Genomic DNA, 26,894 nt, shown 5'->3' with positions numbered 1-26,894 from the left:
CAGAATAAAAAATAAAAAGGAGAATCTTCCTTTAACTTTATCGTGAAATTAATAATTTAATCATTTAAAAATTTTGTTGTCCTTTTTTTCACTCTGCATTCTGTAATTTTTATAAATTTTACGACACTATATCTCTTGAGAGCGCGAAGAGATCTATTTGCATCAAATATATCGTTTAAATCGTGCCGCATAAATTATTCCTTATGACAGATTATCCTAATGTATCGTAGATTTAAATTAGAATAACGTTTAGCGATGAAGTAACTGTCACCGAGCGTTGTAGATGCAGACTTATAGCAATGCGAAATAGGAATTCATGTCTAGTCGCCGACTATGAATAATGATTGTCGATAAACGCGTGGGCGGGCTAGAGACCGTCCTTCCTCAACGTCGATATTATGCTAAGCGTTCATTGTCTCGCGCATCCTTCGAAGGATCCGACATGCTCTCGTCGCTCTCGTAATTGTTTTCGTAGAAGCGAAACGGGCGATTTATGCGTGTGTCGACAGACTTCATCTCGAAGTTTGCTCGCGAACTCGACGCTCTCGAAGGAGCAGTCTTAAGCGAAACACCCGCTGGATTTTTCCTGCCGAATTATGTTACCGGCATAAATACAGACCGTAATGCGGCGACGGTGCGTACGTTATTACTCTGAAATGTGATAAAAGCGCCAGCGGGATGCCTTGAACGGGCGATTGAAATTGACGTTACGTGGCTGCGCTGCATAATGGGGGATCGGCATAAACATTCCGAGATAATGCTCGTTTAATCCTTGATCACCGTGCTTTAATCCTAGGACAGTGGACGGCGTAATAGCAGCACGTACGACAGACACGGGGGTTAATTTTAAATAATACGCGTAACAAAATTTCTATTATATGTATCGCAGAATAAAATTTTATAATGAATTTTAATTTTATATGAAATATATTGTATTTTAAAATATTTTTCTCTTTTAAGAAATACCATTTATATGATAATTAAAAAGAAGAGAAATATTTTTTCAAATAAAAATTATTAATATTTTTGTACAATACATACACTAAATATTTATTTCTATCATTGCACGAGTTTTATAAAATATATGAGTTCGACATCCGCGGGTGTGAAGGATTTATTTACGCAGAATTATATAAAATCCTGAAGTTTTTACTTATAATTTTCAAAATTAATAATTCGAAAATTGTTTTCTTAAATATTCGAATTTTCATTACTATATGTTAATATCTATGATTATGATTTTAATTACATCGAACATTTTAATTACATCGAAAATCGGGGATCTAAATCAGCACAAATCAAAATTCTAGATTGCCAGACGATAAAAAGAGAAAGAGAGAGAAGGCTAGGAGCCCGTATAGTGCAGGGTTGTTGAAATTTATTTGCGATCATGCATATAAGATACAGCGGTTCATCGCAATAACACTTCTTCTAACAGGTTCCCTTGCTCCTTCGATAAAATCGTCGGCGGTCGCATTGCGCCTTTTGCAACACCTTGTACACACGTTTGCGCTCCCTCAGTTCGGCTTTTAATAACACCTTCAGCGATGTCGCTCGCTGGTATCAAAAACTTTATTACTTGTCTATCCTTCAGCCTTGTGCTGAAACATGAAGTTACTGTTCTTTTCCAATTTTAAATGCTTGCGTTGGATTTTTGTTACGTTTCTCGGTCATTATTTTCACGTCTTTAATACTATCAGTACTACAGTATGTTGCCTCTTAGAAATTGCAGCACGCAGGTCATTCGAATTTTTTCGCGATTTCTTCGGTGCGAAAAATGCAGCGCTATATAATCACGCAATTGCAGCGTTGCAATTAAGTCGATCTTTATTCACCTTCCCGCTACTCGTATCTCGCGCGGTAATGATGACTTTAAAGACGCGCGAGAGAAAAATATCTCGCGCTTATTTCAGAACATTTTTATAACACGTAATATCGTGTCAGCGCGGCGTGATTACGCGCACGTCAAAAGTATCGAAAATAGCGGACGTTAATTAGAATTTATGCGACACCCAATCGTCTGCGAATTCACCTCGATGAAAAAGAAAAAAATATTGGCCATGAAGTGAATTGTCTTGGCGCGATAATTCGTCTGAGAAATAAATGGCGCACCTAATCTAGCTGCCCTAATTCGTTTAGCATTGCGAACGTAGATATATATTCCTTTATTCTAAGATTAGTGACTTAATGGCACTCGCGTTAATGACGTTTACGAAGATGGCAAGGCAATGTAATCGAAGAAGGAACACGCTAATTGCGATTTACCGTAACCGGGTTAACGAGGAGGATCGAGATTCATCCTGACATTCGCGATTATCTTAAAATTAATGTCTATCTTACTGATAAGGAATGCCAGGTCTTTTCGTGAAAGGCCAGATCGTTTGTGGATTTTTTTTACAGCTCTTTATATCACAACGAAGTTATGGCGCACGTGACATTAAGTGTCATGTCAGCGTGATGCTACTGCGGTGGCGGTAATGCATTTTCTCAATTTTTTTTTTCTAAAGAATACGATTCGCATTTTTACGCGACACAAAGTTGATTATCATGATATGACACTCAGTGTAGCACCTCAATAAGATCTCTATTTTTATAGCTATCATGATTCACGTTTGTATACGCGAGTGTAAATGTCATTGATGCTAATAGTAATGCGTAAGAACACGATATTACAAACGCGCGAGAACTCTTTGTTTTTACATTATAATTAACATCAAATTATTACACAGACATCGCGTTGATTCTAATTTTGTCGACCTCGAACGCGTCATTGAAGGAAAAATCTGCGATGGCGAAATTACGTTTTTCTTGTAACAAGTATTATATACTCGTTTACCAAACGCGGCGTCAGTCTTACATCTCTCTAGAAAAAGAAACACGTATATTTTCCGCACGCACAATTATTTTCTCCTTCGTCATTTCGCCACGAGAGAACGACGCGAGTTTTTTTAAGAATCTTCTGCAATCAGCCACGCGCATATCTTCTCGCCAGGTGGAATTCTCGATAATACACTATTGACAAACGAACGTTGAAAGAGAGACAAAGAGTACACGACTGCCGTTCTCGGTTGCATTGTCTTACGACTGATTAGTATTCCTGCGGGTCTCTTTTTTGTCGCAAGGGCAATAATTATTATCGAATCAAAGGGAACGACGGGCGCCGCGTGCGTCTTCTCCTCGGAGAATCGTGTTTTTTTTTGTGCAGTCTCTCGCACCGCCTCTCCTGGTGTCGAGAGGTCGGATATCGAAGGCCCCTCCGGGACCATGGAGACGTAGAGCAAGCCAAGCAAAGAGAGATACAAAAAAGAGATATGTACGAAAGAACGCGGCGCATCCACCTCCGACGCATCCTTGGAAATAATCAGCCTTCGCGGCTTCGCGTCAACGCGGCGTCGGTTTCCCCGGAGAAATTCGTAAATGAACGAGCGAATCTCATTCCGCGAGATAAATTCGCGCGATTATCCGCGCGCGGAAAAGAATTCCACGCGCGATGCGACGTAATTGTCGCTTGTAAAACGCGTGCGATTGCAAAATTAAACGCCGGTTTATGTCGCTTGGGCGATGGTAATAAGAGTTCACGTACGAGGGGATGTTTCGTTAAGGATAATAATATGTTTGTGGAATGCTTAGTTTTCATAGCCAACCAATCATATGTTTCTTAATGAGCTGTATCTTATTCATTATCTCTGAATAAGCATAACTTTTGTAGAGAGAAAATATATGCACAAATTAAAACTGAAAATGTATTATTAGGTAGGTTTACCGTTTTTAAAGTAGATAATACCGTTTTTAATGCAGATTATTTTAAAGTAATAGTTGATATAAAATATATAATTTCGTGGAACAAAAGAAAACGCTAATTATTTTTTAGAATTTATTTTATAATTGTACGACGGAAAATTATAAAGGGGATTAAATATTATCTATATGATTTTGAATATAAAGATTTTTAGATTGTTGGATATATCAACTTTGTTTACTCGGTGAATATTCTCATGAGAACGTGGAATGCCGCCTTAAAAGGCGCGGGAACTTGCTGCGGGAGACAGAAAAAAGTATTTTTTTTTCTCAAGCACCAACGTAAAGGGGGATTTGCTCTATAAAATATGACTTTTTGTCTGCCGCTTTTTATGTTGCCGGTAGACTCGCAAAAATTCCGTAAAGGTGTGCATCCGCCGTAAAATCTCATGCAAGAAGAAACACACCGGGAGAGAACACGAGCGAGTACCTCGGTTCTCGAAGAGAAAGAGAGAGAAAGGGGAAGGGTATTCTTTTCTTAAAATATTATATCCTGTTCACAATCTTTTCTTATCTTCGACTTTAAATCGCCGCTTCCATTTTTCTAGCGTCTAGAAAAGTTGTGCTTAATTAAAGATAATATCTTGCATTAATGACTGTCAGGATATTAGTTCGCAGACGTGGAAAATTCGAAAGTTGGAGACTGACTATTACTGATATTAAAATTAGTCTTGATATAACAATGCTTATATTTTATCATAATTTGCATTAATGAAAAATAATAAAACGGAGGACAATCATCGATTAATCCTATGTTTTTATATCGTTCATTGATCGAAATTTACGTGAGATTGCACGCGCAATATAATATATAATTTTCTAAATAATCTAAATCACTGAATATAATTACAATTTGTGTAAATTATATTTTTTGAGTTATGTAATAAATTTTGAATTACGCAGTGTTACTATTAATATTAACAATAATTATAATATTTACATTATCATAATTATATTAATTATAATTAATATAACAATACTATATTAATAATACGATAATATGATTAATATAATTATTAATATAAATAATGTAATAATATGATAAAATATATAAGTAAGTAATTATATTAACAATAATAATATCAGTGATGTTGAAATAGAATATACATTTAAAGAAGATTTGTTCTTTAAAAAATCACCTGCGCAATAAATTCATGTCATGAAGCGTTCTCTCGATTCATTTTTAGAATACTGACATTCCATTTGCTCTCAGCTTCCTGGTTATCTAATGCATGTCAAATTCTTGTCTGGCATCTCTCAGCGAAGCGCGAAATCTAACACGAAACAGAGTTTAGCGAGCTACATGTTGCGTGGAGCTTAATGCGCGAGTCAATTCTATTGCGATTGACCCGGTTTACGAAATGCTGTTCCTGAATGCGCAACCGTATTCACTACGTGACATTCTTAACCCGGTTGTAGTGAAACTTCAAATCGTGAAAGTATAATTTGCCTTTGTAAGATTTATAATTTGAGGATTGTAATTTGGGAATATCTAGAAATTATTATATATAAAAAGAACCGCGTTAAAAAATTTTAGTAAAGAAAAATCAGCTTTATTTATCAAACATTCCGTAGATGAAAAGATAGAGAGAACTGCAGGAACTGTGTAGAAGATCTGCAGGATAAAATTGAATTTTTTTGGTTTAAGATATTAACGAATCAACAGCTTGCAACTGTTTCTTTTTGCTTTATTTCTTTCCTTCACTTTTATTGTTTATTAAAGGAAGGAAAGGTTATTATTCCCCCTATACGCTTCGAGAACCTCGAGAGACTATTGAAACCAACTTCGCTGCCGAACTGCTTTTATATTGCAAACTTGCATGCGAAAATTGCAGGCCGCTCGACGGCGTAACGACGTGCGGCAGTGAATCACGAAGACTCGCGCGTTTGTTCCTGTTGGAACGAGGGCCCTGCTTCTTCCCTTGCAAGGAAAACAAAAAATCGCGGTTAGGTACCGCACGTGAAATCGTTCCGTGTCTCGATTTTACAGTCGTTCCGCTTGCCTTCCATGCCGCCCGAAAGGGCCGATTCTTTCTCCCTTTCGACGGTTTTATGCGCCTCTAATGGAGCCTAAGTCGTGTACTATCGAAAGATCTACGACTCCTCCAGCCGGCTGACAATTTTAAAAAACCGAGTTTCGAATACCTTAAACTGTGGATCCCTTTCACTCATTGCAAGTTTTTCGGAAGAAACGAGAGTTTATATTTCTATTTATCTATAAAATATATAAAATAGATAGTTTAAATCGAGTAAAAATCAACAATATTGGCCAAGGGATTTGAATTTAGCAACTTTTCTGGAAATTATTAATAATAATTATCATCTTTTCTCTCAGATATTTAATCGTTTGTCCGGATACAAAAATATATGAAATTTCTATTTATATGCAGAGCGTTAATTGTGGAACCAATAAGAGATTCGCAAAATATATTTCCTATTTTTTAACTGAACATTCTAATCGACGAAGCGGTCGATAATCTCGTATTAGTGAAGCGGAATTTTACTTTTCCTTCTCGTCCTTTTTTCGTCTTCTATCTATTCACCTAAAATCAGTAATTCCGATCCGTCCCGGAATTACCGCGAAGAGACTCATTATCGTCCACCATTATCGAGGCTTCTAATTACCTGCATCGCCGGACGGAAATCGACTCGACTTCGTTATACCGGCGAGATAGAGCGCGATCCAGCCTGCTGATAGAGCTCGACGCGCCGAGAAACGATCCCATTAGGAACGCGTATAAATGGACAGACGATCGGTGATGAGAGAGAAACACGGAGAAAGAGAGAGTTGCAAGAAGTAGGTGAGCTCGCTTATTGTAATTCAAACACGAGTAATTCAATGAGCGTGCAATACGTGCATCGGTATGATGAATGCTAGTATTGCGCGATAACGTTGCATTTAAGTTTATTTCGAAGTTTCTTAGATCGCCAAGATTTGATGTAAAAGCTGCAAGGGTCATTCAATTTTAACGCGGAAGGATAATTTTTGGAATACGCAAAAAAATGATAATTACAAAAATTAATTAAATAGGGAATGACAACATATAATTAAGTGAATAAAGTATAAAATGCAGATAAGTTTTATGCTTTATTCATTCAGCTCATCAAGTCTATTGCAGTCTTTATTAGTCACTTTGTTTAATGCGCAGTCTATATAAACACGCTTCAAACGTTCCTTGGATTTTCTAAGTATGACAAGACTAGCCAAGATAATTGATAGGGACCTCCTACTATGCATCACGTAACTTGTCATCGATGACAATGAATAGCACTTAGGTAAAGTTTCCTTCGAGAGAGCCGGCGATCTAGTTCTCGTGCTTTCGTAACGCGGACGATCTCGCTGCCAACCAGTCGCGAAGGCCGAGCGAATTAATTAGCGGCTAATTCGTGCGCAGTGATTAGGAACGCCCCACAACTTCTTCTCGCGACATGCCCTGACTCATTTTCCTCAGTTAGCGGTACATAATGTGGAGCAGTTTCTAAATGAGGGTATGAGGTAAACTGTGTGAGAAATGGAAACGTGTAATAGGTAGCAGAGTACATATATTCTACATACTTTAATGTGCATATGTAATATTTTTCCTAAAAATTTTATTACTTATTTTAAATATAATATTCTCGATATAAAGTCGATAAAAGATAAAAAAATTAATATAATAAAAATCTGATATCAACGCATCGTTCTTTCATATATATAATTTGTTAAATATAATATTAGATATTTATTACAAACATAACATTTTTCGCGATAGTAGATTGGAAACCAGATTCGAAAGATTATATACGTACGAGAATTGCATAATTTTATTTTTCATGACCAGGAGCTCAATCAACATGCATTGATAAGATGATCGAGTCGCGCGATAATAGGATATATATTTTTTTCGATCTTTTTAACTTCAGAGTAACGTGGTTACTAGACTTCTCAGATTCGCCGAGCGACGATATCGGATTAATGCGCGCTCTGACGATCCTAACTCTCGGCGTGATTTATAACCGGTTGTTTCACTGCCGTTGCAACGAGCGAACTGAATTGCCGTCGTTGAGGGATTCCGATGTATAACACGGCGCGCATACCGGACGCTACATGTTGGCCAGGTGAGAGCAAAAAATAAGACACTGCGAGGAAGAAGATCGCGTCTTCTCTCCATCTCTCGAGAAAGAAGCTCCGTCCGCCATCCGGAGCCACCGGTTTTCTTCTGCCGTTCATGTCGACTTCAGCGTAGCTCGCATTAAGATCATTAATGACGCGATTAAAATTTATATCCGTAGAAAAATTCGTAACCGACTGGACGTGCGCGCTCGTGATCAGATCGCGATCCGGTAATATTTCCTTCAGTGAGCGTGAGCGATAATTATTTGACATCGTGAAATGAGCGATTCGATAAATTAAGTAAGCCAATAAATTCTGTTCAATAAGCCGGACTGTTATTTTGTTACTTTAAATGATATCAGTGAGCCTCTTTCATAAAAACATCACGAGTGGAGAGCCAGAAAAATGAAGAAAATTTCTTCAAAATATAGTTCTCGGATTTTTAGCAATTAATCAGTGAATTGTACAGTTAAAATATTTTATCTCTTTATCAATATTTTTTTAGTCAAATGATTTAAAATATTTATAATTTGTTTTTTCCTGCGACTTTCTGCGATGATTAGAAAATAACTAGAAAATAATAGTCTTGATCTACTTCTGTTAGATATATGTTTACATTTTTTTTTCGTCTTGAAATCTTTTATTGAAAATGTATGTATTCATAACTATTCTCTTGTAAAAGTAAGAGCAACGAAAAAAGCTCTCTCGGTTAACCAGTTCTTCGCACGGCGAGCCGCTAACAATGTTGAACGGCGATCAGCTGCAAAATCAACCAGACGCGAAGTACTCGCTCTCATCTGACTGACTGCAATCTCTCTAGCTCTCTCAATACTTGATTTATAGCGTGCGCGACTTTTTGTTCGTATCGTCCATTACCCATCTCGCGAACGTCGGAAGAGAGGCCACTGGTCTTCTTCGCGTTTATACAGGGTGTCATTATATCGCTCCGGGCGAATAAGTCTTTTATCGAAGTAAGATTTAATCCGAATAACAGAGAGAGTGTTGCGTGCGAATAATAATGTCTCTATCTGAATATAATTATCTTATACTTTGTTTAATTCTTATTTCCGATATTTCTTATTAATTAAAAATATTCTAATAATTAATGATATTAATAATATATTAATATCACTAAGAATATTATTTAACGCGAGATTATTGCTCGAATAATTATTGTAGATAAATGATTATTATAAAAATGATATTATTATAGCCGCGAATCAGATAGTCGACCGGGGATGTTTTTTGTAACAATATTGCAGGGATGATATTTCCAAGTTATGGTCGGAGGAACACCCTGTATACGCCGCGCAGATGAGCGAAACGGAGCGAACGGATGTTGCGGATCGGACGGTGCATCCCGAAAAAAATAGAATGAAAAAAATCCCCGCGGTATCCGTTCATCTCCTTAATCACGCCGAGGCCGTGTTCGGCCTCAAGGGGCCCGCGTTTTCTCTCTCTCTCTCTCGTCCTTTTCTCCCCTCCTCGTGTGGCGAAATAAATAAACCGGCCGCGAATGCACTCGTCCATGCACAATGCGCCGCCATTTGTCTCGGGCAAGTTCGTTTATTTGGCGCTTATTAATTTCAACAACGGGCCCAGCCCGCGCAAGACCCCCGGTGATTAAGCGCGCGTCCCCGGCCCCGCAAACACAGGGTGATGCATCGGCATATCGCAGAGACTTGGTCGGACCTTTTTCTCTGAAGGGACCCGCCGCCGGCTCTGGAAAGCCTTCGGATCCGCGTGGTTTCACCCGCGTGCGGAATTTATGGTGACGTCCTCGGCGGGAGCTCGACGGTAGCCTGTTTCGTTGTCAATCTCGTTTAAATTATGAATGAAATGAATGATTACGGAATGTAGATTACTTCTCTTTGTTATTTGTGCGAAGCGTTGTTCTCTCAACTAAATTATTATCACATGGACGTTACTTTGATTTTTCAAAGAGAATGTTTCGTAATTAATATTGATATATTTAAATTAAATTTATTATCAATTAATATATTAACATGTTATTTAAAGGAAGAAATACGTATTTTTTTTACATGTCTGTGCATATTTTTCTTTTTTTTATATTTGAATATATATTTCTAAAATTACAAATATATAGATTTGATAAGAGACATGCGCAAATAACAATGAAAATTATTTCTAAACAAATCATGCAATATTATTTGCGATAAATATCACAGCAATGTTTCTGTCCACTACGAGAATTTTTGTTGAAATGAAAATAATAGGATACGATTCCTTTCTCGATGAGTTTAAAGAACTTTCTGTATTCTCAAAATAGCTCGCGGCAATCTCGCACGCTTTCGAATATCTTCGATAACAATACATGCCAAATTTACGTCAGCGCCACCTCTACCACGTGAATAGATCGAAGCCATTTATACGCATTTATACGCGTCGAGGGTATTATCGAGCTGGTCTGCGGTAGACATTTGTTAGTCCCCAACTTCGCAACGTAGCTCGCACGATCAACAATAGCGATCCTTGTAATATTTCTCGCCTTAAGCGGAGAGAGATTTCGTTAGCTTTATAAAATACATTTGTATTGCTTACGGTTATTTTTTTTTCATTGTGATGAGAGGTTCAAAGAGAGACGTATCAAACTATGTATCCTCTCAAAGTATCGCTCAGAATCAGCGATTGAATGAAAAGATTCACAGGCTGGTGACATCCATTATTATTGATTAATGGACTGTGCTTCTTTAGACTTACGCAGTGTGCCTCTCATTAATCATCGGTGAGCACGGTGAAGTTGGAGTAATGTCGGAGTAATATAAATAATGATTGAGTTCAAAAATTAATACAGATTCATGATAGTTTGATTAACTTATTCATGATTGACCGCGCTTTTATTTTAAAATGATAAAGAAAAATAAACTTTTTTTTTGCTTTCAAGAAGAAAGCAATTTTAAAATATTGAAATATGAAAATCCTGGAAATATAAAAGAGGCTTTTTTTTTAAAAAAACATACACATTTAGAGAGAAAGAAATTTTTATATGTGTATCTGACGTGTTTTAAATTTTTGAAAATTGAAATCTCGCGTTTATTTAGTCTTTTCAATAGTATTTCAAACCGATAACTTTTTAAAATGATTATAAGCTAAAGTGTACAATTATATTTAACGAAAGGTTCGGTTAAACACGAACAGAACAAGAATCTTTGAAGGTTGTGAAAGTAAGGAAAGGTTGAGAGATTCGGGAAGGTACATGCGCTTCGTTATCGATCCCTCCTCCGGGGGTTCCTTCTTTTTTTTAATCTTTCCACACCCACGTATTACGCGGGCAGAGGAGTAATCTTACCAATCGTTGCCATTAAGAACCTAACACAACGCGATTTATGTTCCAATGTAACGTATTTTATTTTAGTCGGATGGTTTAACGTTAAAAGGATGTAAGTGCCGAAAATGTAATTTAGGCAGACAAATGACGGTCCGGGTATGATATATTAATAGTAGTTAAGAGCTTTCCACGAGCACGCCATGTAAGATATGTCATTATGCAACTATCCCATTTTTTCATCAGTTTAAATCACTTATAACCGAAGAAATCAAATCTAATGTGTTTCTTATCTTTAAAATTGGGCTTGTTTATTTGAGAAATTATTTAAACGTAACATCTAAAATATTTTATTTTAGTCTTTCAAAATTTGTTAAAACAGATTACAAATATGCATTATAAATGTTGTACTATTCGAGAAAATTAAAGATAAATAATAAAAACATTTTATAAAAATTAAAATATTTTTATTAACATTTGCAAGATATTGTTTAGAAGCATCCTCAAAATTAATTGCGTTATAACCAGTTTGGTTTCGTATCGTATTATTAATTTATTTATTTATAAATTTTACACAGAAATCACAAAAGAATCAAAATTAATTTTATTTATTATTAGATACATTTCTTTGCATGATACAAATTCTATGTTTTGCAAATCAAAAATAACAAATGACAAAATAACAAATGATCAGAATATTCATACATTTTTTCTTTTCGATTTCTCTTGATAAGCTTAAAGATATTCTAAAATTGACGAAATTAATCGTGTCTTTTTTATTGTTTTACTTAAGTTTAAAGATCTAAAACGCTGTTCGAAAATAACCGTGAACCTTATAGCCGTCCTGTAAGCACGTGCATCGGATACGATACCGTCTCACGAATGCGTTTCCAGTTGCGTCGGACACAAGTGCGGATATATCACTGAATTACTGTATACGCGCTCGCCATTCGAACGAGGTGCCATGAACTTTTATAGTCGTCGTACTTATATCCGTATTTACTGCTTGCGCCGGAATGCCTTACGATAATCGCTCGCGTTTGGCACCGTCAAATTAAAGTATACATATTTATATTAACAACTTGAAATAAAAAATTTTGCGCGGTAAATTGATCTGAAATACATGTTATTCGGGATATTTTTCGCCTTTCGAACAATCCGATATAGATTTTTTTTTCTTAATAAGTATGTTAAAGTACTAATGTAGATTGAAAATCTAAATATGTTTACAAGAATTAAGCTTTCGATAATTGGATAACGAGTTTCTATTCCTTGTTCAACTTTAAAAATTAGTTTTAAATTAAAAACACTTTTAATTTATGACTTGGGCATAAAAGTACATCAGGTTGAACGAAGATAGAAAGTTCGGGGAACAATTCTGGATAGTGAATTGTACCGTCCAAACCAAGCTCGAAGACGATGCTGACCATAAGCTCCGCGTAACCTGAGGAACATCGTAAGGTCGGTCGGTTGTTAGACGGTGAGGTAGTCCTGTTGCTCTCTTCATGTCCGTCTCGCATGTCGCCCATTTTCGCCGCGCTTTACGATTATTGACCGCCAATAAATGGCGGACGTATAGGGTCTGTAGAAGTGCGTTTAAGTCAGTGCATATGCGGTTTCGAAGAGCATTACGAGACAGTATTTTTGTGAATTATATTAGGTGCGTATAATATATATACTTAACACTATCGAAGAAGACGATTCCTTAGCAAGGATGAATCTCAGATAAGAAAGAGATAGAAATATTTTACAATTCAATATAAGTATTCAAGCAATCTCTTAAAAAGAATTGACAAAATGAAGAAAGGTGTATTAGATTGTATATTTTTTATATTGAGAGGCGTGCGGATATAAGTTAATTTTTGATAGCGGAAAAATTAGGGTATTAAAATGTTTCATTGAATATTTTCAGGAGAAAATCATTGAACGCTTGTAAATCGTAACGGATCGCTTGACTCCGCATTTTCTCAGGGAACGATCGATTTACGTTCTTGATCGTCGCGCATGATTGCGCGTAACAATGCGCGTTCAGGGGCAAATGAAATCGCATCTCGGCTTTTCGCGGTCGCCGGAGAAACTGTACACTTTTATCGTACGTCGTACGAATATGATTTGACCGCACAATTTTATTACTAAGCTATCTTGATATCATGGGTATTGCGGTGGTGGTTTGAAATGTTATTTCCAATATTATAGCAGTGACAAAAATTCTGAAAGTAGTGTTAGATGTTCCAAGAAATAACGGGTGAAATAATACTTCTGACATTTATTGTTACACTTGATATATTTTTATTAAATGCCTGAATATTGAATAATTGCTAAATATCGTATAGAAATATCCGAACAATCTGACATATTTAAATATTATATATATAATGGCTGCTTTATATATTGATGCATTTAATTGATTATTAAATTGATTAATGCTTTTAGAAAAATTAGTTTCCTTGCTAACTAAAAAACTTGTTGACAATGTTAAGACGTTCCATATCACAGCGTTACATGCTTTAAATATTATGCAAAGTATACATAGGTATATTGTGCAGTATCAATAATCTAACGTTGCTTTTATGATAAGATCTCGCCTTCGGAGACGCATACAAGGTGACTGCATGGAAAAATATGCATTTTGCATTTCAAAACAAGTATAAAAAAATTGATGCAGGAAATCGTAACTGGCGATATAAATAAAGGTCGATAATAATCGCGATTTCTATTCATAGTTTGCGGAAAATGAATTATCTCGGTACTTGGAGCGAGATAAGGAGATTTTGCATAAGTTATTAGCGTAGCCTTACTTTGTATTAGCATAGTGTATTACTTTAGCGTCACGTGTCTATAAATGCGACAATTCCTGTTGTTCATACATTAACTCAATTATAATTTTAAAAATGTATACTACAAGATACATTTCTATTTTCAATTATCTTTTCAGTTAAAACATTTTTTAATGAAAATTTATAGAGTTAACGTTTATATAAACGTTACATGCATTTAACTACAATGAGGCTATCTAAAAAAAGAAAAAAAAAAGAATTTAAATTGGAAAATAAGATAAAATGTACTCTTTATGTGGTCCTGTAAAATCACGGTAATCTTTCCATTATTACTGACGTTAATGTCACATGCGACGTGCCGGTGCGTTACGATATTGCACAAACGCGGATGCACTCGGAGCAGTCTTTGATGGACGTGAAATCTGCGCGCAATCATGTGTAATGTTGCCGTAATTGATGCTTTCAATTTACGAAGCACGATCAAAGAGATGGGAAATGTTTCTGACATGCTCGATTGTTTCTTACCTTCCTAAATATACGTACGACAGTAGTCATATGTAATCTCATTTATGACTTAAATTGAAAATGTAATGGAAAATTATTTCATATTCATTTTTGAAATAGAATAAGAGGATACGAAAACTTCAGATATAGGAACTTTGACATCTTTTATATAAAGAGTTATTGTAAATAATTTTACAAATAATTATGTCTTATAAATATATCGATAATTTTTTATTTTATATACAGAAAGAACTCTTCAGAATTATATATTTAATCATTTATCATTAACAGCAGATGGTGGAATTGAAGCATTTCTCTCACAAGCTTCGCACGTGATATAATTCGATCATTCATATTCATAAATAAAATTTGATTATCGCGCGATTAAGTAATAATAAAATTTGTAGGATATTATATATACCACTTATAAAAGTTACGAAAGTAAATGGCGTAACAATCCGGTTATTAATCAGCGTACCTGTATTACGCGTGGGTGAAGGAAATGTGGAAAGGTGAAGTGCGCGCAGCTGCGCAACAGTATCGCGTGCAGCATTGCTGAGCATCGCTTCACCGCACGAAAGATGCTCTTGACACTGTGCACCAATGCACGTATATACACACAACATATATAAATGCTCGCATATGACATATACATTTATATCCGCGCGAGATGTTGGATATCGCGACCGCGGCGTTAAAAGGTCGACAATTTAAATACTAGCGCATAAGAGACAAGAACGATATTTCGTGCAATAAGTTCAGATAGTCGGCGGTAAAAATTGCGCGGCATTTCGAGGTCGCGAGACAGAAAAAAAAGTGGAAGGAAACCGAAAGACGCTCTAAGCGAGATAAAATGATAGCGACTTTTCTCTCCGCGCGCAATAACATTCGGCCGTGGCAACATTCTGCCGCATTATGCTAATCGGTTGTAGCGGACGCCGCCCGCTGTGTAGCTGCAATTTTGCATCGTCCATGCGCCTACGGCATAGTGCGATCAACGGTCCAGAAATCGTTACGCATGATCGCGCCCCGTGGCAAGAGTGTAAGTCGATATCTAGAAAATGCGTGACGAAAAAAAACCACGCCTTAGCTGCGGTTTTTGCACGTGTTTCCTTCGAAACGCAGTCCATAGAAAGCGATGTGGAAAATTATGTCGCGAAAACTCGATGTTGAAATTTTCCTTTAGCAAGCAAGTCAATGTGCATTCGAAATTTGCGCGAAAACTTATTTCTAATATTTTTATTTAATAATTTTATGTATATCAAGTATTTTATATAATATAAATTATATACATTGAAATTAGATATCAAATTATTTAAAAATATTAAATAATTACAAAATATTAATCTAAATTATATATAATATATTATATATAATATAAAATATATGTGTGTGCAAACGTACATAAAATAAACTGATTATAAAAGATTTATATTTGCTAAAAAATATGTTACTGTCATGGTACGGCCTGTATGCTATTGCAGCATGCGCAGTGAAAAATGTCAACCAATATTGCCGCACAAGTGGTGCATATCAGTTTTCATCCGACATCTCTTATGCATCGTAATAGTTGCAACTTTGTAGGCGTAATACACATTGTTGCTTATCTATCGCGGTTCATACCTTGTGTCTATTCAGCTCCACTCATCTTGTATGACAAATATCTTTTGTTATGTAACGACGTCCTTTGCCTTGCTTGCAAAAAGGGATTTGAAAACTTTGCGCGGTTCTACTTTTTAATATTCTATATATCATAGAATACTTTGTATATTTATGAGATTTATATTATTAGTGTTATTATTTATTATTACCACATTGTGGTAATGTTAAATAAAATATTAAAAGCCGCGGTTATAACACTTTCAGATTGATACCTTCTTGAATAAGAAATCCTGCTGTTAACATACGGAAGAACGCGTTAAATTTTGTCAAATGAGTTTAGATCCGGCCTGACAATCCGCTCAATAAATTCGATTTATGCGGAAAACATGTCGTTCCGTTGTAGGAGCAATACCTGCCGCAATAGTCGTAGAACCGGCTGGGATAGAAAGGATCGCCATTAATTACCTTGGCATCAAATTATAACTCTAGGTTTTAATTGCGCTCATAAACATCCCGCACACATTATTTGCCTCGTGCAATATTCCCATACGTTAAAACGCTCTTCCGCGGCAGAAATTCCTGCGCGATGATTGTCAATTCACAATATATGCATCCACAACATTATGAGCTAGGTTTATAGTCATTGACCGCATTGACAGGAATAAAGGAAATTCAATTGGTTCCTGCGAGAAAAATGCATATGATTAAATAAGCTTTCAGTAAAGAATTCTTATTACGTATATGTATAAAGTACTTAACAATTCATATTTAATTAAGGACACTCTGAGAATATATTGTGAGCAACAAGACATTTGAAATAATAACTAATTATCAATACAATTAATATTTTCTTTAATAATCAAATAGAGAGTTGATAAATGCTTGTATAATTATTATACAGGATATAAGGTTTTGATGCATCCTGTATGAAATATATATATCGTCGAAAATGCATACGTGTTGTTTGTCACATTTTTCTGAAAATGTTCAAGAAATGTTTTTAGTGATTATGCCATAATTATCTATATAACATTTATAATTATGTAAAGATGAGTCATTGCACGGCTGTTAAATGTTCGACGTTCAAAATAATTGCATTCGTTTAATTTAGACAAGCCTATTGGCTCGCGTAGTTAATCCTGCCACAAAACTTACACACGCAACATGCACGCATCCGACAGGACTTATCTATCTTCGTAATAACATTGTGCATCTCGTGCGTACGCGCGAGGCAGAACTCGCGTTTGAAGATCGCTCCGCGTGATCGAGTACCTATCGCTTTTGTGTGTATGTGCATATGTGTGTGTGTGTGTGCACGCACAAGCGAGGTATAGCACCTAATAAATTTACATATACGTATGAAATTGCTATAATCGTCAAGTACTACGATTGGCTTTAAAGCTGATCACAATATTCGCGATAATCAGACGAGGTAATTAAGATCTAATAGCATGGCGCGACTCTCTTTATTAATCTTTCATCAAATATATCGTTAAACATATATTTTTTTACTATAAATTTCTTTGACTGCTTAAAGGTACATAACGTATTATTATATAAATTATAGAAATTCAGTAAAAAATATTGTGTGACATTATATTCAACAGAAATTTCTATACGTATAATAGTTACGGTGAAGCAGGGAGGCAATTTTCTTAAATGCGGACATATTTCTAGGATTTTCCATCGCGTTAACAACGTGTAATGAAGCGGCGTTTGCGCCGCGGGAAAAATGCAGTTTTACGATGCAGCTACCGGCTGCGACTGCAACTCGCGCGATCGCGTGTATGTGTGTGTATATGTGTGTGTCAGATACCCGGTTGACCTGAGCCGCATAACGGTTCCTGGCTGCGGCTCTTCCCGGTGGTAGTTTCTCCTCGTTTTTTCGAATCCTGTTCGGCAAGATCTCTCGAGAGGGCCATTTTAAGCCGATTATTCGAGCCGGTTCGTATACGACGCAAAAAGGGACCCGCGTTCTCGCGCTCATCGGTGGTCCCGCGAAACATTTTAGCCCGCAAAAAGAATCGTTTTCGAGGAAATAAACACCGGTTACTCGGAATCGATAAATGCAGCAGAATTTAATTAAGACGCCGCGCCGTTACGCAATAAGCTCGCGGGAATTAAATTGCAGGAAATATCACGCCAGGAAAATTAATCCGTAAAATTATTATGCAGGAAACACGAGAGAAAAATCATATTTCGAATTCTATATTTTATTTATTTTTTCAAATTGATCTTTTACGAATTTATTTTCAATTAAGAATGAAATATAATTCTAAACACAAATTTTTTATTTTATATTATTAAAATTTGACGAATTATATTTTTTAGTATCATAGCATAAAATTGTGAAAAGTAATCTTTTAATGAAATTGAAATGATATCAATGAATGATGGAACGCTGTAAATTATTTAGATCCGCGGTAGCGATATTATAACATATAGTATGTAAAGCGTTGCTGAGGGCAAAGTGTGAAATTAATTAAGATTGCAAGGAGAAAGGAAGCAGAGGGGAAACTCATGATGCAGCGACGAGAGAGATAGAAATAGAAAGAGAAAGAATGAGGCTTGCTTCAATGGTTCAAAGCTCCCTTACCGTCTATACCTATACAGAAGCAATCGTAAAATCGTATCGATTAGATCGAGTCGTTACTTATTCCCGGAAAAATTTTAAGTAAAACCTTGTTGCTTTACACTCGGCGGAGGAAAGCTTCATGATTCAACACTCAATTATCTCCGCTGTTATTTCTAACGATATATCGAACGTTTCGCATCTCGTTACATCAAGCGCATTATTTTTGTAATAAAATAGAATCGGTTCAGCGGAGCTGCATCTCGAGGAATAACAGAATTGCATAATAAAATAAAAAATATGAAGATGTTCTTTATGAGTGCGAAATTAAAATTAACAGAATTGTAATTAAAGATAGTAATTTTTTAAAATGAAACTTAAACGTTTGTCAAATGTGTAATGCAAAATAATGACAGTTTTTCCCTTTGCAAAAATAAAGAGAGAGAAAAATAAATTATTACATTTCAAATTAAGATTTTATTAAAGAAATGTGTTTCTTAAAATGTGCTACACGAGTTCTTTCCAAGGTAATTCTTCAATTTCGACGAAAAACGTCGCGACTCAATTTGTCGCAGGTGCAAATGTATGCATTTAACACTCTTTCTCGCGCTATCTCTCGTCTCTCGTCGCGCGAGACCAAGTCAGCAACCTCGTGCCACTTTCTTGACGGCTGTCGATTACCATGATAATTGGCTCGCGAAAAAATCAGTGTCGACCAGTCCGCTCTCTCCCCGCCTCTTATCTCCTTACCTTTGACTAGTCGGGAAAAGGAAAAATATATTCGCCGGTAATTGAAACGCGGAGAATTAATTATTTGCGGATATATCGCGCTCAATCGCGTAGCGCACAATATATATTTCCAAGATAAAATATACATGACAACCCGCCTCCCCGTACTGTCCATATTAATTACGCATCATGATAAGCCACGTAATTGATTTTCGAGAAATGTACGAATAAAAACAATTTTCTGAAGAATTCTCTAGCATCGATGGTGGAAATAAAGATAGCGTCAATATATATGCTAAATTAGTTTTTCACAATAATATTTTCTAATTATCTCATACACACTACTAAATCAAAATGTGTCAATCAACTTATGCAAAATTGAATATGACAACCTATTAATCTATAAATTTAAAATTACTACATTTACAAGCGCTCAGATATAAGATATTGATTACTTCCATGATTATGCACTTGATTGCTCAACAAATATTCGAATATCAATTTGAATTTCGAACGATGTATCTTCCCCTCTCCCAGATGAAGTATCATCGATTCTCGTTCGACGGAGATCGATGTATCAATAATCTTGCACGTAAATCGTTGCACGGCCGCAGGTCATGTCCGCTCGTTCTCAACGCTGTCTGAGATGCTGCCACGAAGTGGGAGCCCGCGCACTTGAAAATTGTTTCAGATTCCGCTTTATTGCGGGCCGTGCCAACCTTTAACCTTTAAATCTCGGCGCATCAAAATGTAATTGGGGGTTTGTCGGATGCGGGATCGTTTGTGCTGGAGAACGGGGGAACGGAGAGACGAGGAAACCGGGTCTCCATTTGACGGCGCGCGAGATGCAGCAATTTTACGTCAAGGCGTATCGAACTTGCACCATGTTCGTCCCTCTTTAGCTTTGTATGGATGTGTAAAAGCTTGCAAATTTCTTTATTTCTAGTTTCGATAGAATTTTTCCTTTGTCAAAGTGGGAACCGCAATCTTACAAAACTATTTTACATTATAAATTAAGGACTTTTAAAACGAAGAATATAGACAATGAAATTTTATCTTGTGTATTTTAAAAAGTGGACCGCAATTATACATATTTGAATTTTTTTATTGGAAACTTTATTATGACATGACATTTATCATAAAAAATAGAAAAATAATATGCAAAAGAGACGATATAATTGGTGAAATTTTTATTAAGGAAAAAATAATTCTTTGTTATTTTAAAAATATCAATACAGAATATCATTTTGTTTAATATCAAGTTTTTTTGATAGCTATATTATATATTCTCATTACACAACACACGCACACACAAATAACGTTGAAAATTACAAACTGGGAGTTAATAACCTTGTTAGTCATGATGTTTTAATGTGATGTTTCTTACGAGTGCTATTTCTCTGCTTGTTACTTGTTGTTTTTCGAGTCACGTACATGTGATTTATTAATTAATATTGTCGAAATAATGTAGTACATCTTTGGAATATTCTCACTTACAATTACATTACATTTATTGTATTGTAATTATTACATTAAATTTATTATAATTTTAATTTTAATTGAACAACAATTATTAAATACCTGAATAAAAATTGAAACTTTTAGACAAAAAGTACATTTGATGAAAAGACATAATTTTTGAGTCCTGAAATTATTTGAAATTCGCCATTAGAATGCAAAACGAAGAACTATGAAACATTTATTCATTAATTACTAAATTATGCGATATAATGCGATGTAGACTCATTACTCGATGTTGTAAGGCATAATTGTCTTCAGAACTATTATTACGGGACAATCTGTCGAAGGGAAATCTGTCTGCTAAGATACATTACAAGTTTGTTCAATTCCGTCATTGTAATTAATAGTCTGAAATATGCCATTATTCGTGCTAGATACAATGATTCAGCATCCCGTAATTAAGTTAATTTAACATGTACTGTTTCGCTTTTTCCGAAAGTCTTTCATTTGTAGCAATCAAAACATGTAATATAGAATTTTGTTTTAATTACTCGTGTGTAAATAATTTAAAAAAAAAATTAATTATAATTTTTTTAAAATTTACACATAATATCCAGCGGATTTATATCAATTCGATAGATCATTTTACATCGATTTAGGTTTGAAATTTTATTTTTTGAAATATTTACATACAAAAAAATATTAGATATAATTTTTGCGATATCTTAAGCTTCGAGAGGAATGCTGTTATCCTTACGTGCGAAACAGGGACAACAGGAATAAATTCTCGAGAGATTTACGTAACAGCAGCGCGTAATTGTTATATCTCGTGCGTCGAATTTTTCGCATTTAAACCCGGTCGTCCCTGGGTGGTCGAGGACCTCAAAGGACGCATGGAACTGGTAACGTTAGGCGAGAACCGTGAAATGAGTTTGCTTGATTGGAGCGACATTTCTTGCTCGGACTTTTGAGTCGCGCTTGAATGGATACGCGTGTCAGTAGATATCCTTCTGAAATTCTTCTAATACATTTATAACGCGAGATTGTTTAGAGAACAAATTAAATGTGAAAGAATGAGTTTTATTTTAAATTTCTATGAAGTGAAGTCAAATATAATAAACCCCGCTTTGCTTCGAGTTAAGAAAAGGATTATTATTATAAATATGTACAATTTGCGCGTATTCTATTCATTTCTAATATTAATTTTTACACTGAATACATGCAAACCCTATGCCTATTATATTCCCTTACGCCGCTCTTTAATTTCCACGATTATCGTAACAACCGAGTGTTACCGGACGACTATTACGAAGGTGTTACGCAAATGTTGCGCAAAGGATGCACGACGGTCATTATCCAGCGACAAAGTGCCGCGCCTTTCCTGGCATTATTTCTCGCGTCGCGTCGCGAGGAAAATGAGGAGGAATGAGAAGCGCTCGCGATTGTTATTCCGTTCGCGGAAAAGAGAAAATTGCAGACAAGCCGCTTGCGATTTTTTTTTCAGACAGGCGTTTATCGGTCTATTAGTTTCAGTTATATACACGCGAATTCACTCTCGTGCGAGCACACACGTCTCTCGACGAAGTGAAAAACGACGCTGACATCGACCCGGCGGCGACAAGCGTCATTGTCATTAGTGTGAAAGTCGGTTCTCGCATTTAATCTGCCACTCGATGCTTTCAAGGAAAGCATTCCGTATTGAGATATCAGATTGCATTTGTCAAGTGGACAGAGCGAGTAAAACGTCGGACACGCGTTTAGAAAGTTCGAGGACGCCTTTATCGCAGGAACTTCCAAGGAATCAATCATTCGCGAAACTCATAAAACACTTTTAGTTTTGCCCAGATAAATGTGCGGAATTGATGAGTTAAAGCCGAAGGGGAAGCTCGAAAATATTTTTATCCTTTTTTTTGCACGAAACTTTTGCACATTTTAAAACCAGAGATGATTGTTGTCTTATGTTTGAAAAGCGGAAAATAGCTTTAAGTGAAAGAAATTGTTCGTTTCGTTAAAAAACTGTTCTAAGGTCAAAATAATTTTTTTTAGAGACAATAACAAACCGCGCTGTTTCATATAATTATTCCTCACAGTCGTGAATTTAGTTTCACGCTTAGTTGCCGAAAGAATGCGAAAAATCTCAGCGTGATACTGCCAAGTTACGTGGTCAGACTTAATTAAATCATGTATGTATTAAAGTAAACGTATTATGATTTTTTTGTGTATTATGCACTAGATCCGGCTTTAAGCTGATCGTAAAATAAATAGGTATATAATTCAAATGCCCGATAACGTGACTTTGTCAATCAATTATAATTAATTTCCAGCTTGTAATATTTATAAAATATGGAATTTTAATTAGATTTGTCTAATCTTTTGTGCGTTACAAATATAAAACTGTATGAAAAGATTTTCATGAACAAGAAATATAATAAAAACAAACATCTTTTTTTTCTATAATAGGCGTGATTCTCTGTAAAATATGTTTTCGCACGTGGATCTATTTCTTTGCATCTTTCGTTGCGCATATGTTGGAAATCAGGTTCTCTCAACATTCGTCCTATCAGTCGACCGATTCGTATAATAAACGAGGAGAATATTCTGCGATTTTTCTCTCGTCCGAGAATCTCGAACTTGCTCCAGCTGAGGGGTGCGTTCTGTCAGTTTCGCAAAAAATATGGCGGCGCGCCAAACACCGATATGACAACTAGTTCTCGGGATCGCGAGAAAAGATAAGAGAAAATGAAAGAGAGAAAGAGTGTGTGTAAAAGAGAAAGAGAGAGAGAGAATTCTATGAGCGCAGTGGCATGCACGTGAATGCACTTGTCGACCGCATATACGCATGTAAGAACGGTGAACCTGTTGCATTCTGAGCGTGTGTGTATAGCTACGTTGCAGAATGCACTTCGACTTACGTGCCATCGTTCGATGCACATATGTTCCTAAATGTACGGCTATCCTATATCGTGGAATTAATACAATTACGTAGGAATTAGGTAAACGTGATCGAATCCTATACAAACGAGTTTAAAAACGGAAGTCGTAGAGTAAATTTCACAGTGGAATGAACAAAGAAATGTCTGATTTTAGATTTCCCTTTTCTTCGGATCAAGTATGTAATGCTTATAAAGAGAAATTATTAAAATTTATTCGATTAAATGTGATCACTGTTTTGTTCGATAATTAACTTATTAACAAAAATTTTCATTTTTCGATAAACTTTTCTAAACTTCTTTCACTGTATTATTATGAAAATTGCAAAAGGGTTAAGAACCCCATTAGTCTCAGATAAGAATCCTTAATTTTCTCTGGGAATGTACGCCTATTCCGTACGGCCGATGCAGCTAAAGTACCTTCTCTAAGGTACGATCCGACATTGACGGCATCGGCATCACTGGAATTTGCATGATTAGTAAGTGATGCGCCAGGCTGCTGACGAAGGATGCACCTGGTATTCCGTGTATTGCTCACGCGAATGTATCATCAACGAAGGGTTTCTCGCAACAGCCGTGGGCGCTTTCCCAATAAGAAAAGCGATGCTGTCGAGAATAATAAATATACCTTTTGCGCGCATTAAAGTTTTCTCTCATGGAATTAAAAATAATTCTCTCCTCGAAACTTGAACATATCGCATCGAAAAATTAAACCGGCTTGTTATGGAAAATATTAAAATAAGTTAAATAATTAAAAGAGAGAGATTTTAAAATTATTTCATAATACACTAATATTTATATTATATGTTTCTTGATTGTTATACGCAAAGATTTCAAAATTTTAATCTCGATCGATCGATGGAAAATAAAAAATTCTCTACGTCGATCGCCGGAGCCATCACGACGCTCCTTTTAATATAATCGCTCCAATTACACGACACAATTTCCTGGCCGGACAAAGAATATACCGTGAGCAACGAGGCAACGCATTAGATAATGCTTGCATTATGCAGGCGGCGGGCAAAAGCGACCGCGAGAACCGCATAGTGGCTATTAAAGCCCGCTCGAAAAAGGCGCACGATGTGTTTCACGTCAGGCAGGGACGACGAGGAGAAAAAAATGTGAAATCCAGATCGAGGAGCGCGTTATCACCCCGGTCAGAGAGATTGCCCCTCCTCCCTCTTTCCCTCCCAATAATAAGAGGAACGTCAGACTGGCGTAATGGCTCGTGAGTGAGCGTGCCACGGCATCATAAATTCACGACGCGCATTTCCCGCGGAACGTTAAGTAGCGACTTCATCCGGTGGTCAGTACTTGCTCGGTCGACCCTACGTAAGGACACGCCGCCCGTGTTCGGCTAGCCGCGAAATCATTGTCCTTAACACACTAGCACGATTTCACGATTTCTTTTCGCGGAGATGTATGCGCGACGATGATGATGATACATATATACGATTATGCCTGTGACTCGCCTCGCTCTAATTAAAGTCTTTTTTTTTTTTTACAGGTAAGTGACCAAATGTTATTGAGCAACATCATCATAAGCATGAAAAGATCGTGGATCGCCGAAAGTACGGTAGGATGCATTTAGTGTCTCGAGTACGAGTACATTCGAATCTATCCTTTAAAGTCCATTAACAATTTTAATCGTCCTGTTTTTTGTTGCGACAGATAGATATTAATTTTATTAAAGCATGCTTGGTTCAGATAAGGAATTATGAGTTTTATTACGGCAACGCAAAATATTGTTTCGGATTATTAAAAATTAAATAACATGCGTAATAATCAGATCGTGTTAAAAAATAAAAGAAATTATAATATTTTTATTAAATTAAATTTTCTTGATCAGATTCGAGTGTCTTGAACTTTGATCTTTTTTTTAGGTTTTGATTGGCTACAGTAAAGCCTTTCAAAAGATGTGATGTAGCGTTATTATATAGCTTTTTCTACTGCAAAAGCAAGTTTCCTTTAAAAATTCTGTATAAATCGGGCGGTTTAATTGATCCTTTTTGCATCCATTATGCGTAATTGCTCTCGTCTCTTCTTGGTCTTATTACCCTCTCTTAGTTCTTTGATCGTTCTTGCGGTTAACTGAATCATCGGAATTAATTCTTTGAATATCAAAAGAAAGAGGACTACTTCCATTTATTAATGTCATCATTACAAATGTTATATTACAAATTTTATTATATATTATTTTAATGTTTTACATGTGCAAAATGCACATTAATGTTTTCGATTGTGTTTCAAGGTAAATATATTTATTTGTTTTTGTTTAGATATATATAGAAAATTTAAATTTTATTTAGTTCAAAATAAAAACGAAATCCTATTCGTGGAATTCTAAAATTGTGATAATTATATTGAAATAAAAAGTTATATAATATTGTATGAAAATGAATCAGGAAATTCTTCAGAGATTTCTGACGATTAATCGTGTGACGGTTCATTATGCAAATCACACTCTTACCTGCATTATACGAATTTTTAAAGGTCCTTGATGGTGAAATCTCAATTGCGATTAATCGCCCCCTAATTAAGCACGGTGGCGAGCATTGTTATAAACACCGGTCACATCCCGACGACCGATTTTATCCGCGACGAGTCGCAGGTGAAAACGCGACACGTTGGCCTTGCATCTGATTGCGACAGAATCTCGCGGTTGTGTCGACGCCATTCGCAACTGAATTATCTCATTATTTCATTAGGCAACGGGCTGCCTAAGCGCCGAGTGTTCATAATTAAGCGTCTCGTGACTTGAGTGTCGCAAAAGGAGGTTCGCTTCCTGTTAGGGTAGGCATTATCCTCTTCCTTTAATCGCCCGCGAGTCGATCCCTAATGACGAAGGATTTTCGTCGACGACGCCCCCTTCGGTCTCGCGAAGAGTAACGATTGCTTGGGAAATCGCGCTATCATCTTCGATGACGATGGGTTATTACAACAACGATCCTCTCTTACAATCTCGTTAAACGAGTATTAGACTCTTAGATCTTCTATTAGACAAGCAGAACGTGAGACGCAGGACCAATTTATAAACGTTACTGAAGAAATTTTACTCGTCGACGAGGTTGAATCAAAATGCCGCGGAATGATTCGAGACTTTGTCGAAGTTGTTAAAGTTCAAGTATCAATTGCGGTCGAG

At 36.1% G+C, this 26,894-nt stretch overlaps 1 protein-coding gene across 2 annotated transcripts in view; it reads left to right on the top strand.

Moving 5' to 3' along the window:
- The window catches only part of LOC145938043 (uncharacterized), a 171,528-nt gene that overhangs the window by 90,016 nt on the left and 54,618 nt on the right, over positions 1–26,894 (top strand). The window contains exon 1 of one of the 2 annotated variants that reach the window (XM_083041368.1): positions 25,261–25,328. The exons of the other annotated variant lie outside the window; for it this stretch is intronic. Coding sequence (XP_082897494.1) covers positions 25,272–25,328 — 57 coding nt within the window. The 5' untranslated portion in view covers positions 25,261–25,271. Of the gene's footprint in view, positions 1–25,260; positions 25,329–26,894 lie in introns of those variants that run through there. 2 annotated transcript variants of the gene reach the window in all.

This window comes from Prenolepis imparis, unplaced genomic scaffold, assembly GCF_030444845.1.
Source record: "Prenolepis imparis isolate NDT839.2.m4 unplaced genomic scaffold, iyPreImpa1.0 SCAF_7, whole genome shotgun sequence".
NCBI classification, from domain to species: Eukaryota; Metazoa; Arthropoda; class Insecta; order Hymenoptera; family Formicidae; genus Prenolepis; species Prenolepis imparis.
This window is presented reverse-complemented; position numbering and strand designations above follow the sequence as displayed.